This window comes from Plasmodium vivax, chromosome 4 (genome assembly GCF_000002415.2).
Source record: "Plasmodium vivax chromosome 4, whole genome shotgun sequence".
In the NCBI taxonomy this organism is placed as follows: Eukaryota; Apicomplexa; class Aconoidasida; order Haemosporida; family Plasmodiidae; genus Plasmodium; species Plasmodium vivax.
The window spans coordinates 219,356-235,044 of record NC_009909.1 but is presented as its reverse complement, the minus strand read 5'-3'; the positions used below and the strand labels follow the sequence as shown (position 1 = coordinate 235,044).

At 52.8% G+C, this 15,689-nt stretch overlaps 4 protein-coding genes across 4 annotated transcripts, besides 7 other annotated features; 2 read left to right on the top strand and 2 right to left on the bottom strand.

Annotated features, from left to right (window-relative positions):
• Nucleotides 1-9: 9 nt before the first annotated feature.
• Nucleotides 10-36: a microsatellite.
• A 579-nt stretch (nt 37-615) lies between these two features.
• Nucleotides 616-639: a microsatellite.
• Nucleotides 640-1,374: 735 nt separating this feature from the next.
• Nucleotides 1,375-6,231, top strand: PVX_002740 (helicase, putative; the record flags this gene model as incomplete). Its single annotated transcript, XM_001612837.1, has 1 exon — nt 1,375-6,231. One exon carries the CDS (start codon nt 1,375-1,377, stop codon nt 6,229-6,231), a length of 4,857 nt encoding a protein of 1,618 aa, XP_001612887.1.
• Nucleotides 5,373-5,536: a microsatellite.
• Nucleotides 6,232-6,504: 273 nt separating the features above from the next.
• PVX_002735 (hypothetical protein) lies at nt 6,505-10,086 on the bottom strand (the record flags this gene model as incomplete). Its single annotated transcript, XM_001612836.1, has 2 exons — nt 6,505-6,585; nt 7,006-10,086. 2 exons carry the CDS (start codon nt 10,084-10,086, stop codon nt 6,505-6,507), a joined length of 3,162 nt encoding a protein of 1,053 aa, XP_001612886.1.
• Nucleotides 7,737-7,760: a microsatellite.
• A 384-nt stretch (nt 10,087-10,470) lies between the features above and the next one.
• Nucleotides 10,471-10,493: a microsatellite.
• Nucleotides 10,494-10,595: 102 nt separating this feature from the next.
• Nucleotides 10,596-10,621: a microsatellite.
• A 63-nt stretch (nt 10,622-10,684) lies between these two features.
• PVX_002730 (hypothetical protein, conserved) lies at nt 10,685-11,505 on the bottom strand (the record flags this gene model as incomplete). The annotated part of the gene is made up of 2 exons (XM_001612835.1): nt 10,685-10,750; nt 10,951-11,505. The coding sequence occupies 2 exons, from the start codon at nt 11,503-11,505 to the stop codon at nt 10,685-10,687; spliced, it is 621 nt and encodes a 206-aa protein (XP_001612885.1).
• Nucleotides 11,506-11,997: 492 nt separating this feature from the next.
• Nucleotides 11,998-12,017: a microsatellite.
• Nucleotides 12,018-12,061: 44 nt separating this feature from the next.
• PVX_002725 (hypothetical protein, conserved) lies at nt 12,062-15,689 on the top strand (the record flags this gene model as incomplete). Its single annotated transcript, XM_001612834.1, has 1 exon — nt 12,062-15,689. The coding sequence occupies exon 1, from the start codon at nt 12,351-12,353 to the stop codon at nt 15,687-15,689; it is 3,339 nt and encodes a 1,112-aa protein (XP_001612884.1). The 5' UTR covers nt 12,062-12,350.

Genomic DNA, 15,689 nt, shown 5'->3' with positions numbered 1-15,689 from the left:
CTTTTAAGCAATTTATACGTTCTTTTTTTTTTTTTTTTTTCTTTTTCGCCATTCCGATTTGATGAAAGAGGGAGAGTAAATCTTTGACGCGAGGAACGAACGACCGTTTCGCATGCACACACTTGGGGAGAAAGGTGGCGAGGCAAAGGATTCACAAAAAGGGGGTCCTCGGGAGGGAGTCTTTGGACGAGAGTCCTCTGGAGAGAGTCCCTCGGACAACCTGCTTCCCCCGCTGAGTGATGCGAACGCCACTTAAACTGACCCAATCTTGGGAGAACCCCCCACAGGGATTACACAATCGTTATTGCAGGTTAAGCGGGTGAAAGTTCCAAGGTGGTGCCGAACCGAATGGGGTGAAAAAAAAAAAAAAAATTGCAAAGTGGAGAGAGACCCACGTATGGATGCACATATGTGTGTGTGTACTGAAGAGGGGCTATATGCAACTGTGCGACGTGTTATGTGATGGCCTCGCATATGCCTTCCTAGAGGGAACATTGAAGGGGGGTTGAGGAGGAAAGACAAATCCGTCAACCCCTCCCCGATTACCATCCCCATTGTTGATATGGCCTGCTGAGCTGTGCAGAATGGACAGCAAATTTTGCAGACCCTTCGAGGTGCAGAATAATTTTTTTTTTTTTTTTTTTTTTTTAACAGCTGGGTTTACAATTGGTGAATCACCCCGCATGGCCATTCAAACTGTGCACACACACTGTAGGAAGCGTTGTGTTGTGTACGTACTCATGAGGGGTGGAATTTCACACACAAACACATTTGTGCAATGCCTAGTCCTCATTCCGCTTTGCACATCCAGCCGTATGTACATCATATCTATCGCTCCGCGGTCATCCCTGCTGAACGTTCACTTACGTAGCTTCTCCCCATTGGGGGAAAAAAAAAAATAAATAAATAAAGCAGCGTTAAATTGTAAAGGGCATAAGTGAAAAAAAAATATTCCCTCGCCAAGTCATCACAGGGTAGGCTTTCTCAGTCAATTCAAAGCGGTTCGTTCCACCTCTACACACACATATGATTGGGTGATACGGTGGAGAGAAAAAAAAAAAAGGAGAAGCGAGGGGGGTCTACTACGAGGTGTAATAAAGGACAAAGTAGCGTTTTTCCTATTTTTCCCGTTTTTCCTGTTTTTTCTGTTTTTTCTTATTTCTTTCCCCGCGTACGGCTGACTTGCCCCTTGTGCTGAAAGAAAAGGTACCAACCCTGAGGGGTCACGTCCCCCGATGGGCCTAACCGGTTGGTGACCCCACCGCAGGTCCACTTAACCCCATTGGGGGCCCAACACTGGAGGGAACTCTCCTCCCACGATAGACAGTATAGCAACTCCCAGTAGGAGCTATAACTCCGTTGTAATTTCACCAAATGAAGAAAGCAGATGGGGATTCTAGGCAACATACAAATGTGGCTGCATCGGGGGAGAAGCCACCCTGTGGAGGTGAAAAAGGAGCTTCCTTCTGCGAGGCACACATGGAGGGGATGGCTCTAGATATCTCGAACGAACATGTTACAGGAGATGCCATTTTTTCAAAAGAGGATAACATGGGCAGAGGTGGAGAAACGCCCACGTTAGGAGTCCTCCAGGATGGTGACGCCTTCGAACTGACTTCACCTCTCCCTCTTCATAAAAGCGACAATGAATCTACGGGGGGAAGTGAGAGAAAGGAACCTGAGGGGGAGATGGCCCATGAGGGAGAGATAGACCACGAGGAGTACCTCTACGTAAGCGAACACCTCAGGATAAAGAAAGACAAACAGATCTTCGTGAGCAACGCGCTGAACGATTACATTAATGAGCACCTGAGCTTCTTCAGCTCATGCGAGGAGAAATTTTTCGGGAACAAAAATGGAGAGGCGGAGAGGTTTATGGAAATTGGGTTGAATCTCAAGTACTTGAGGTACAGGGACCGACAGAAGAGGAGGAAAAGGCGGCTCGCCAGCGGGGGGGGCGCCGCGTCCGCCGCGTCCGCCACTGTCACGCCCGCCGCTACCACTGCCACTCCCACCGCTACCACTGCCTCATCCGACAGCAGCAGCCTCTTTTCCAACTCGTCTTCTGGGGAGAGCCCCTGCACGTCGGACGAGGACATCCTTGAGCAGCTTCACTTTGACAAGGAGTCCTTACGCAGAATGAAAAGGCTAGAGAAATCCAAGAACGCCTATTTTAAATACCTGAGCGATTTGTGCATCCAGCACGACGTAATGAGTCGCTTCACTCTCCCCTACTTCGAGCGAGTGAAACGAGCCATTAGGAAGTTTCCCGCGAAACATAAATGGAAAAGGGACAGGTGCGAAGCCTCCATACAGACAATGCAGGTCTTTCTAGAAAATGAAGAGAATGTGAAGCGGATTGAACTCAGCCAGAGGAGGTTGCGATCCGATGTGGTTAACTCGATGTTTGGCTTTCACATCATCAGTGACGCTCACCCGATGAAGGTCCCCATTAAGGGCGTCAATCGGTTGGGTGCGCGGGAGGCCGCCTCGGGCACCACCCCGTGGGGCGCAACTACATTGGGTAGTGCCACGTTGGGTGGTGCCACATCGGGTACTGCCACGTTGGGTACCGCCCCCCATGCTTGCAACCCTTTTGCGCAAAAATCTTGGCAGAGCACGAAGCGCGCGGGGACCGCCAAGCAAAGCGGGGGTGGCTCGCACGGGGAGGAGGGAGCCAGGCGGAGGAGGCGACCGGGCGCGACGAAGGGAAACCCCCATAAGGGTGGAGGCCACCTGGGGGAAAGCGGCTATCGGGAAAGCGGCTATCAGGAAAGCGGCTATCAGGAAAGCGGCTATGGGGCAAGCACCTATCGGGAAAGCACCTACCGGGTACGCGGCCAGGGGGGTGGCAACCCCGGAACGAAGAACTACCTGGACGAGCACATAAAGAAGGTGCACAGGAACTCCAGGCTGCACAACAAAGTGGGGACGCTCAAGGAGTACACCCTGCTGTCCAACTGGGACGAGCTGAGGAGGCACCACCACGCCGTGAGGGTGGCTGCGGACCAGCGGAGGAGCAACGCGCAGATGCTTGCCAACCTGTGTTACGAGCAAATGAAGCTGCTCGAGAAAAAGAGAAAACTAATTATCGAGAGGGAAGAAAAGGAACGTTTGAGGTTGCTCAAGGAGAATGACATGGATGCCTACATCAACTTACTAAGAAATACAAAAAACAAACGTTTGCAAGAATTGCTAGACGTAACTGAGGAGTTCTTAACTAGCATGTCATCCTGTGTGCTTCGGCAGAAGAAGGACAGTGCATTTGGCGTAGCTCCTCTGGGGGATCCCTCATCAGTGGGTTCGAACGAAATGGATTCTACTTACCATTCGAAGGGTGCAAACGTGGTTATGAAGTCTAATTACCAAGATGCGAGGGAGAAGTACCTCCTTGTGTCCCACTCCGTTAAGGAGAAAGTGGTCCAGCCGTCCATCCTCATCGGAGGGACTCTGATGAAGTACCAACTGGAGGGGCTAGAATGGCTCATCTCTCTCTATAACAACAATTTGCATGGCATCCTGGCGGACGAGATGGGTCTAGGGAAAACCATCCAGACGATTAGTCTGTTCGCCTACCTGAAGGAGTTCAAGTGGGGGGGACTCTCCAACGGGAAGAGTGCTCCCAGTAGTGGGCGACATAAACAACCGAAGAACCTCATCATAGTTCCCCTGTCGACGCTGCCCAACTGGACGAGCGAATTCCAAGCGTGGTGTCCCTCCCTGAAGGTCATCACCTACAGAGGAACCAAATGCGAAAGGAGAGGACTAGCCAAACAGATGCTCGAATCTGAATATGATATCTGCCTGACCACCTTCGATTTCGCAATCAAGGAAAAGGCGCTGCTTATAAAAATCTTTTGGACCTACATAGTAGTAGATGAAGGGCACCGAATGAAGAACAGCAAATCTCGGTTCCACATCATTTTGAAGGATTTTAAAAGCAAGCAGAGGGTACTCCTTACTGGAACACCTCTGCAAAACAACCTCTCAGAGCTGTGGTCCCTGCTGAACTTCCTCTTGCCGAAGATCTTTTCCTCCTGCGAAGACTTCGAGAGGTGGTTCATACGGCCACTGCATAATGATAAGGACCTACCAGATGTAACCATCACAGAAGAGGAGCAGCTACTAATTATTAATAGACTGCACAGCGTCCTTCTCCCCTTCATGTTGAGGAGAGTAAAAAAAGACGTTTTAAAGTCCCTACCGAAGAGGTACGAATACAACGTGCATGTAGATTTGTCCCTACACCAGAAGATGCTTTACAGGCAAATTGAGATGAAGGGGTTTACGCAGATTAATAGGAACGACGGCTCCATCAGCAACAAGTCATGCCAAAACATGGTGATGCAATTGAGGAAGGTCGTCAACCATCCGTACCTCTTCCTACAAGAATACAACATTGATGAGTACCTAATAAAGTGCAGTGGCAAATTTGAGGTCCTCGACAGGATGCTGCCGAAGCTCCTTCGCTTTCGCCACAAAACGTTGATCTTCTCCCAAATGACGAAGCTGATGGATGTACTCTGCGACTACCTGGACTTTCGCGGCCACCGCTTCCTCCGCCTCGACGGGAACAGCAGCCTGCACGAGAGGAGGCGGATCATCGAGCAGTTCAACCGGGTTGACGGGGGTAGCGGCGAAGCGGGGGGAGCCGAGGACGGGAGCTGCGCCGGGGATAACCCCTTGCACTTGGCTGACTCCCCCCTGGGGGAACCCAACGGGGGGCACGACGAAACGATGATTTTCATGCTGTCCACGCGCTCGGGGAGTCTGGGCCTGAACCTCCAAACGGCGGACACGGTGATCATCTTCGACAGCGACTTTAACCCCCACCAGGATATACAAGCCATGTGCAGGTGCCACCGAATTGGGCAGAAGAACGTCGTCAAGGTCTTCCGCTTCATCACTCTCTCCGGGGTGGAAGAGCTCATTTTCCAGAGGGCGCAGGACAAATTAACCATCAACGACAAGGTCATACAGGCAGGTCTCTTCAACAAGATATACAGTGATGAGGACAGAAGGAACAAGCTCAAGAGCATCTTCCAGAGGAGCCAGAAGGGCCAAGTGACAGTGCAGTCCACCAACCCCCTGCTGCTCAACTACTACATGCAGAGGTCGGACGCCGAGCTGGAGCACTTTCTCAAATTCGATGAGCGCTACTTCGGCGAGGAGCTCTACGCGCATCTGCAGACCCTCAATCGGGAGAGGCCCGACGAGGCGCAGTTCACGTATATGCGCGAGGATATGAGCGGGGACGAGGGGGGGGCCGGCAAGCTGGGGAGCGGCACACTGCCTTGCGATGAACCGCCCACAGATGAGCCTCCTCCAGATGAGCCTCCTCCAGATGAGCCTCCTCCAGATGAACCGCCAACAGACGAACCGCCAACAGACGAACCGCCAACAGACGAACCGCCAACAGACGAACCGCCAACAGACGAACCGCCAACAGACGAACCGCCAACAGACGAACCGCCAACAGACGAACCGCCAACCAATGAACCGCCAACAAATGAACCGCCAACAAATGAACCGCCAACAAATGAACCGCTTCCAGATAACCCACCTCCAGAAGAACCGCGTGGCGGAGATGCCCCCTCCTGGGCGGAAGAACGCAGCGCCATTCTGAAGGAGGAAAACCAAAACGAAATCGAAAAGGTTTTAATAAAAAGCAAAAAGCTCGTAAACGGAGACGAACTGCCGTCGTACCTGTTCTACGATGACACGGACGACGGGCCCCCCGTGGAGTTCAAGAGGACGCGCAGGCAAATTAATGTGCACCTCATGGATCAGGAGAACCTCTCCAATGTGGAGTTCCTTCAGTTGATCGATTCGGGGGGGGAAGAGGCGGCGGAAGGGGTGGAAGCGGAAGAGGAGCCGGAAAAGGAGGCGGAAAAGGAGGCGGAAAAGGAAGCGGAAAAGGAAGCGGAAAAAGAGGCGGAAAAGGACGCTCAGGTAATTGAAAAGGCGAATGGAGAAGAGCCAAATGCTGATCCGCTAAACGATGACCCTCTAAATGCTGACCCTCTAAGTGCCGCCCCCCTGGGGCCGCAGCAGAAAAGCAGCCCATACAACTTCAGACGCTCGGGCGGCACGGAGCGGACGTACAACACGAGAAATGGGCGGGCCAGCGAGGGCAGCAGCGCCTCTCCACAGAGGGGCAAAAGGAAGTCCAGCAGCCCGGGGGAGGTGCGTCTAAACGAGGACAAAAGGAAGCGGCGCAGTAGGGGGTAGCGCTGGGTAGGGGTTGGGAAGTGGCTACGAAGCGGCTGCAAAGCGGTTGGCTTCTCCCAACTGGTCACCTCCAAAGCACCCTTTGGATGCGCCAGCACATGCGCAGGAAGAAGTGCCCCTTAACTGTGTGATGAATCATTTTTTTTTTAAGAGACCCCTTTTTCGACGACTGTATTTTAGAATTCTAATGTTTGCCACTGGGCATTTGTTAAGAAGGTGCACATCTGTGGAGGGGGGGTGGAGATGCTCCTTCGCCTTCATGGGGGGGCCGCCTTAGCAGGGCCTCCTCCTGAGGCAAATGTCCACTTGGAAGGGGTGGTGGACGAGCTCGCTTGTGACTTCTTCTTGGGGAGTCTGCAGAGAGGGGTAAGCGGGAAGGGTACATGTGGGGAGTACGCCGCGCCATTACACCGCGCCATTACACCGCGCCATTACACCGCTCCATTACACCGCGCCATTACACCGCGCCATTGCGCCGCTCTATTACACCGCGCCATTACACCGCTCCATTACACCGCGCCATTACACCGCTCCATTACACCGCTCCATTACACCGCGCCATTACACCGCTCCATTACACCGCGCCATTACACCGCTCCATTACACCGCGCCATTACACCGCTCCATTACACCGCGCCATTACACCGCTCCATTACACCGCGCCATTACACCGCTCCATTACACCGCGCCATTACACCGCTCTATTACACCGCTCCATTACACCGCTCCATTACACCGCGCCATTGCGCCGCTCTATTACGCCGCTCCCCCTACCACGTGCGCCAGGACGGAGAGGACCTGCTTGTGGAGCCTCGACGAAGAGACGACCCTCTCGTTGTTCAAGCTCCTCTGCTCGCTGAGGGAAGAATCGATGTAGGCGCAGCACAGCGCGTAGGTCCTGTGCAGCAGGAACAGCTGTGTGAGGGTTAGCTCGCTCAGTCGGGATGATAAGCGGCGACTACTAGAAGCATCTTCAAGAGAACCATTCGGGGGCTCCTCCGCAAGGTGCAGAAGCACAGTCTGTATCGCCAAAAGGACGTTTCGAGCGTTGGCTACACTTTCAAAGTAGTCGCTTTTATGGTCAGTTTGTTTCTTCATGGGGGGGTTGCCATATGGGGGGTCCGTTCTTCCTCCGCTAGCACTAGGTGCGTTGTTCTCTCGTAGGTGGGTCTGCCTCGGGAGGCCCCTCCCATTGGCCACTCCGTTGCATGTAATTACAAAATGTGGGTGATTGGTCTCTCCTGGGGGGTCTCCCCCCAATGGGGAAGTCACTCGAGTGGGGCAGTTCTCCTTTACGCTGTTCTGTTGGTCAGGCGGGGCAGCCCCACCTGGCGTGGTGACAGTATACACACAAGTTGTCTCTCCCCCTTGAGTTGAGCTCAACCTGTTAGCAGCGTCTAAAATGACCTCTCTTTCACAATCCGGTGGAGCCAATTTGATGAAGGGGATTATCTCCTCTTTCACCTGCTCGCATGTCGGGATGGGTGCCTTTGCAATTTTATTCTGAAGGAGTTGTTTTTTTTTTTTTTTTTTTTTCTTGCCATACTTATTGTTGTTCCCCCTTTCGTAGAAATTTAAATTGTGCTTGAAGAAACTGAGCTCTTGTTTTTCGTTTTCTCCTCTTTGGTCTTTCTCTATCTGGGGGGGGGAAGACATACATGTGGAGTCACCTCCACGATTGGGTCTCTCCCCATGTGCACTTTCGTGTGGAGGGCCACTCTGAAGGCAAAACTTCCGCAACGTGTTGAAAAACAAAAAAAAAAAAATCCTCCTATTGTGGGGATGTATCTGCGTGCTGAGGAGGAGCAAAACCTGAATGAGGGGAGTCAATCGGAGTGACTTGGCTAGCTCCTCAATGGGAAAATATCTGTACAGGTGGTACCTCCCTGATGGGGTGAAAAAGCTGGGGAGGATCTCCCTCGACTGGACGTGCAGCAACACGTGGCAGAGCAGGGGGAAGTCCCCTCTGCTGATGTGCGCGAATTTTCTTTTGATGAGGGAGAGGAAGTAGTCCGCCCACTGCTCATCCAGGTGCAGGTCGTTTTGGATGAGGACCTTCAAAAACCGCAGCAGTTGGCTGATTCGCACGCTTTGGAAGTTTCTTCGGGGGGGGTTCCCCTCCCAGGAGGGTCCATCAGTCGTTTCCAGCGGCGGTGTATTGGCCCTTTCCCGCCGCGATGTGTCAGCCCTTTCCCCTCTCCGCCGCGTCCTATCAGTTCTTCCCCTTCCCCCGCGAGATGCGCCCCTCCGGAAAGGCGGCCTGTACCGATTCACAATCGCCTGTAGCAACCCATTCCGCGGGTAACCCATCTTTTGGTGAATGTTAATGGCCAGTCGGGTGAGCCTTCTGGAGCTGATTTGATCCAAATGTTCCACCGCATAGGAGATGACCCCCTCCAGGAGATTCTCATCATAATGGTTCCCATCGTACCGCTTGTTCCTCACGCATAGGGCTAACACTTTGGACACTTCCCCGGCGGTGTACTCATTGGACCCCTTCTGTATAGCACTGCAGAGGTGTTGGCTCATCCGGGTTAGCGCTCTCGTCAATTTGATTCTCCCAATTTGGGGGTCCACCCCTGTCCCCCTTTTCGCTTCTTTCCTCGCCTCCGTCAGGTAGTCCACCGCGATTAGGAGCTCATCTGGTGGGAGACACTCACAATTGGCATTTACATAATATGCCAGTTGGGATGTAAACGAGTTTGATGAGTCCCCCCTGTTTAGGTAGATCCCTCCTCGACGTAACACCTTTACGTATTTCATAATTGCATCGTCCAGGTGTCCCCCTTTCCCTAAAATGAGGTAAGCACACTCCTCTATCAACCCATTGCAAAGAACCATTTCTAATTTGAATGTTCTTTTTTCCCATTTGGCGTAGGTCTCCTCAACGTGGTAGCTCCTCCTCCCACCTGGGGGAAGCGGTCTGAGGGCATTTCTCCCCCTCTTCTGTAAGTTGCTCCTATTTTGTAGTCTCTTTGGTGAATGTCGCCACTTGGGGGAAGGCCTCCCGATGAGTCGTTTCACCTGATGGGGCGACCCACGGATGGGAGGGACTCCGTTTGGCATCAACGTAAAGGGGTGAGACTTACCCCAATGGGTGGTCCCCCGGTGTAACCTAAAAATGGGTCCTCCCTTTTTTGTCTTCAATTTTTTCTTTATTTCTATCCTCAGGTTAACACACGACTTTAGGAATTTCGCACACGTCTCCTGGTTGCTGCTGGCCGTGCTTCCCACCCTGGTAATGCACCTCAGAATTTGTATTAGAAAGCCGAATCGGTGCCATTCAATGGACGTGTAAAAGATGAAGAGGTGCATTAAGTCTGCCACGTCTATCGTGTCGCTGCCCCGTTGGAGGTGCTCCGCTTGGTCATATCGGCCAGAGCGGCCATTCGGTTGGCCATCGAGGCGGTTGAGTGTGTCTCCTTCCCGTCCTTGTAATTCTCGCGAGAAGGCCCGCGCCAGGTCCGCATAGACCGGGTCGTTGCGCCCGAGCAGGCGCCGCACGTTGTGGAAGTTCTGTACGGTTCGCTTTAGCAGAAGCGTTTTCGGTGGGCACTCCTTTGGTAGGCACTCCTTTGGCAAGCGATCTTTCGATGTGCTCTCCTTTGGGGGGTCTCTAGGTAAACTGAGCGAACCGAGCGAGTCATCACCCATTCCACGCATGATAGTACCAACTGCGTGCGGGGCGGGGCTGGCGACCCCTCCATCCAAGCCCACCTTGCAGAGGAGCTCCCCCCAAAGGGACTCCCTAACTGCCCGCTTGAAGCGAAGCAGCACGTACCGACCGCCGCGCTTTCCCTTCCCAAGTTTGCTTTTCCGTTCAACCCATTTGGCGATTTCTCTTTGGTAATTCATTGGTCCCTTTGGCGAAGTGAGTTGGACACCGGTCGCTTCCCCGCTGAGGTGTAACAGGGCCTCTACACGCGCCGCTCACCTTATGTGTGCAACTGGTGGGTGAAGTCAGCCATTGAGATGCAGTCACGAAGAAGAAAAAAAGAAGTAGCCTTTTTAAATAAAAGGTGAAGGAGAATCGTATTTCCATTCGTTCGAACTAAGCTCAGCGTAGGCGAACTTCCCAACGCAACTTGGCATTTTAGAAAAGTGCTCACTCATCATGTAGAGTTACGCGTCGTCGCCTCCTGACCGCTTCGCTTATTTGCCCCGAGGGTTGAACCGTTCGCTTGTGGTGAGGCTGCGCGGTGGAATCCCCCTTTGGGCGTTATTTCTCCAGTGTGAGTAGCAAAGGGGGAAAAAAAAAAAAAAAAAAAAAAAGCAGCGAAAGAAGCAAAAGCAGCGGGAGGTGCATTTGGGAGGCGCATTAGGCAGTTGCCTATCTACCTGTGGGGAACCTTCCCCCTTCACAGTGTAATTTACAAAAAAAAAAAGAAGAAAAAAAAAAATTACTTGAAAAGCAAAATCGAACGAAATGCTCTTCCAGAAGGGAAGGCAGCATCTACAGCGCGGTGGGATTCTTCCTTATCGTGATAACCACTCCGGTGACTCTTCGCTCCTTGGTCCTCTGCGGGGGGGAGAAGCGGTGTAAAGCGGTGTAAAGCGGTGTAAAGCGGTGTAAAGCGGTACAAAGCGGTAATACGAGTTAGTGGTGCAAAGCGGTGTGTGCCGCTACTGCAGCGCTATTGCAGCGCTACTGAGGTGCCAAGCGAACTGGCCAGGCTACCCCCCTCGCGCGGGGAGCACACCAAAAGAAAGTAGATGTACCTCCCTGTACTTGTGCAAAGCGGGGTTGTACGGCTGCCTCGCAAAGGCTATCAAAGCGTCGTAGTCGTCCCGCAGGAACTCCTCCTCCACCGCATACGTGTTTGTAATCACCGTGTCGTTCATCTGCAGCGTTTTGCTTTCAACCTCAACGCTAAGAAAAGAAAAAACGTCCACAACTTTTGGCTTCTTATCATTCTTGGCCATTTGTTGTACCCTATTTATAAAATTAGAATAAAAATTGATGACATCCTGGAGCACGTACGATGCTCTGAGGATGTTTTTCCCAACGGCATGGATAGACACTTGTTCCTCCCCGGGTGGTCTACAAGGATTGTTTGCCTGCTTGTTGTCTCCATCAATGACCAGCTCCACTTGTTTGGTGCCACTGTTAAGAACCTTAATCACTCGGTCGTAGTAAATTTTGATTGGCTTCCCTGACGTTATGTATACGTCTGTTTTTTTTTTTTGCAACACGGAGGTGTATTCCTTTTGGATAGTCTCCAGGGTCACTTTGGTTTTTTTTTTTTTTTTTTTCCTCTTCGTTATGTCCTCCATGGTTTGGCAGAGCGGGATGGTCTCTCTTACCACGTTGGGTGGTCTTCCTCCTGGGGATTCTACACAATCGGAGGAGAGTCCAATCAAAAGGGGAGTTCGTTCGTATGCGCTTCGTCACGAGGGGTATATATTAGCATCGGAAGGGGACAGCTCAAATGGAAGGAGCCGGTGGTGGAAGATTTAATCCGCTTCGCATAACTCGCAGGATGGGTGGAGCAGAGAAGGTACCACCGCGGTAGGTCCCCCGTTTGGCATTCCCCTACAGAGTGGGGCGCAACATGGCGGCGTGCAAACTTGTGCTGTTCACGCGGCGGTAGGAGGCATACGCACAGTTGCAAATGCGAAAAAAGGAAAAGGCGATGGCGAAGGCGAGGGAATTTTTTTTTTTTTTCGCCCCATCACGTGGTGGGGGAGAGCAAGTGGATGCAAGTGCCCCTGTTGTGTAGGGAGGCATTATGAAAGTTATACATGTACGTATGTATGCATGTACTATGGAGGTATGTTTTTTTTTTTTTTTTTTTTCCGCAGCGCAAACCGCGGCTGAGAGATTCACCCCGCAGAGGGAAGCCCCGCGCATGTCACCTTTGGAGGACTCGCGCCACACGCGCATCGTCTCCGCGGGGCATCTTCGCCAGTCCGAGAGGGGATAAAAGGGAAACCCCACCAGACGGGATGCTAGCGGTGTGCCACTGCAGCGTTGCAACATCGCGACGTCGCCGCTTTGCAACGTCGCCACTTCGCAACGTAGCCACTTCTTAACACCGTGACGACTGGCCGACGGATGCAAACCGACGCGCAACATCACTGCAACCGCGCGTACGCTCGGGATTAAACGGGGGAGGAAAATGCACCACTATGTGTTTGTCTCTCTACGTAGATCAGCTGCCCGGTCGTTTGTGGGGATAGCCCACCCACGCAACGGTACAGGGGTGAGTCATGGGAAAAAGTGCTTGCGGCATTTGGTCAGGCTGCAAAGGGAGTTATATTCGTTACTGAATGTGGGGAGTTGGAGGGATGACCTGCTGCTCCCATCGGGCAGGCCGCAGGTGGAGCCAACAGAATTCTCAAGTGAAGCCCACGCAGAAGCCCCAGTCGGAGTGCCCATCGAACCCCCAAACCGCCTGAACAAGTCAGCCCTAAAATTGCACAAATGGACCCCCTTGGAGAGCGAAGGAAGCACCATGGTGGCCCAAACGGTGGAGGAAAAACACATGGGAGAAACGCTCAGTCGCATGTACACCCTGATGAGTAGGACCCCCCTGAGGAAAGCTCTCCAACTGAGCGAACAAGTGAGCAACAAAGATCTGTATAAAATAATTTTAATGAAGCACTTCCATAAGATTAACAGGAGGGATAGAAGGGGGATGCTTCGCGGAGGCAAGACGAACGAGTTGCTGAGCCTCTTCCTCATGTGTGCAGATTACTACGTGCGCATGCAGGGGGAAAGGGGCAGCCGCACAGGGATACACCCATGTGAGGGGGACCAATTTGAGGACACCCCCGCTGTGTGCAGAGACGTGTTGGGAGCACTAGCACAGGGGCTTCATACAAGAGCGGCCACCCTCAAGCTGAAGGAAATGAACGATTTGGTAACCTCTCTGCTTCGACTGAGAATGGCTGACCCTCTTGTGGTGGGAGAGGACACCGCAAATGATTTAATTAAAAGATTTTCCTCTCGACTGTTTCGGGTGAACTGTGCTGTGATGGAAGGGGGGGAAGGAGGACCAAGCAGTGAGTGGGCAGCTGTGCAAGGAGAAGGCCATAGCAATCATAGAGACGATGCCCATGTTGTTGATTACGAGGGTAGACTCGCTGCATCTCCAACGGGTCAACCGAGCAGAGCACCCCCATCTGGTGCGATCCACCTGGGTGATTTGGCCAAAGTGCTGTACCAACTGGTGACAATTAATAAGTGTCTGGTGAGCCACAAAAAAGGGGAACCTTCGGACGGATTCCCAGACGAGCAAACAGCTCTAGTAAATGCAATCCTCGCGTATGCAAAAAAGGAAATTAAAAAGGGAAGCGTTTTTAAGGACAAGCTCTTCTGGCGGAGTTGCACCTCCCTGCTTTACAGCTTAACCGTTTTGCATTGCAAAAAATGGCACGCCGATTGTTTAGAAATATTTGACCACGCAGTAAGGTCCTATGAGGAGTGTTTCGATGGGGACGCGACTCAACTGGTTAGCCTCCACTGCTACGATGCGAAGAACTTCGGGAAGGAGCACTGGCCTGAGGAGGAGGCGAAGAGAGCGTGTCTTCTACGGAGCATTTCCCATTTTTGCAACTCAAAAGCGACATCCATCAAGTTTGTCCTTTCCACGAATGAGCAGCCCGCGGAGGGGCACGCGCTCCTCTCCCTTGAGGAGCTAATCAAGCTGTCGTACGCCGTGACCTTCTTCTACAAGAAAGTAGATTCCTCCGGGGGGAACGTAAATGCGAAGCGGACCCAGCGTGCGCGCAGAGTCATCTGCTCACTGCTGCTGCTTACGGACGGGTTGGTGGAGCGCGCCGTTCTGGACGCCCTTCCGGTGAAGGGGCCACTTGGCAGGGGTGAGGAAAACGGCGGCGACCTTCTCAAGCGGGACCCCCTCAAGTGCGACCTCTCCAAAGGGAACCCCTCCAAAGAGGACCTCCGCTCACGCGCCCTCCTCAAACGGCTGAGCCATTTGGCCAATGTCCACCACTTCCACCGCATTGGGGACATGAAGCTCCTGTGTGCCATAACCCTCCTAATGAGCAAATGCAGGGACGTCGATCTGGTCGTCCTGAGCAACGTCCTTAACATTTTCACAAAATTGGACTTTACCTACGATGCCTATTTCGTCAGTTTCTTCTTTTCTAATCGTATGGGGAGGGGGTACCTGGGCGAGGAGGTCTTACGGGCTCGCTTTTTCGAGCGGAGTGGGGGTAGCCACCCTCCGTTGAGCAACCACACCGATGAGAGAAGCACCCCCCAGGAGGAGAAAAAGAAACCGATGGCCTTCTACATATGGAGGGCTTTCATCAAATGCGTGAGGAGGAGCGTGGCGGACAAGCAGAAGTGGAAGGGCCTCTCCCCCGTGAATATCACGAAGCTGGTCAACGGGCTGATTCATTTCAAGTGCCTGGATAGGCAGTCCATAGAGGTGCTCATCAGGATAATAGCGGCGCAGTATCGGCGGGGGGAAGCACTTGGCGAAGCAGCTGGGGTGGTAAAGGGGTCGAGGGGAAGCGCAGTAGATCCCCTTAGCGAAGCAGCTGTGGCGGGACGCTTCAACCTGGTCTCCCTGGGGTCCCTGCTCAACTACATGAGCATGACGGACGACATCCAGTCCTACGAAACGAAGATTAAGCTTGTCCAGATGATAGCAGGCAACGTAGTGAAGCGGGAGAACTCATCCGATGAGAGGCTGCTCTGCAGCATCTACGTCAGCTACGCGAGATTGAATATACAGGACGTGGGTCTCTTTTACATCATAAGCAAGCGGCTTAAGGGGGGTCAACTGAATGACCTAAACGTGCTCAGCATGCTATCCTACATGAATAAGGCGGGCATATATGACGCACACCTGCTACGCACTTGCTTCAGTAACGCCTTTGCCAAGTGGAGGAGCAAAAGGAAGCAGCGATTGTCCTATGCAATTCACCTGCTGTTCATCTTAACCTCCATCAGTCAGACCTTCCTGTTTGACAGCTTTTACGCAACTGTGTCGCGCGCGTTGGAAATGATTTCCTACGTGTACGGTGTGTGCAAGGATGGGGAAGAAGCAGGAGCGGGTGCGGGTGCGGGTGCGGGAGGAGATGAAGCTGATGAAGCAGATGAAGCTGACGAAGCAGATGGAGCTCACGAAGCAGATGCAGAAAGGAGAAGAGGGGAAAAAAAATTATCGTACAACTCCCTCTCCATGCTGCTCATCAGCCTGCACACCTTTCACCACTTTTTCTTGGACGTCCACTTGGGGGGAAGTGCCGGACGAGTTTTGGACAGGGTGAGCAGGGAGTACCTGAAGATCTTTCACTTTTTTTTATGCCAACCTTGGGAAGCGGGGGAGGGCATGGGCGCTACCAATTCGCAGATTCAGAGGAACGTGCTGACCGCGCTGCGCCAGGTGGTCGGCGAGGACGTGTGCATCAGCTACGAGTACGCCCTGCGCGGCACGCCCTACCTGGTCGACATGGTGCTCCACCGGGGGGGTGAGCGGTGA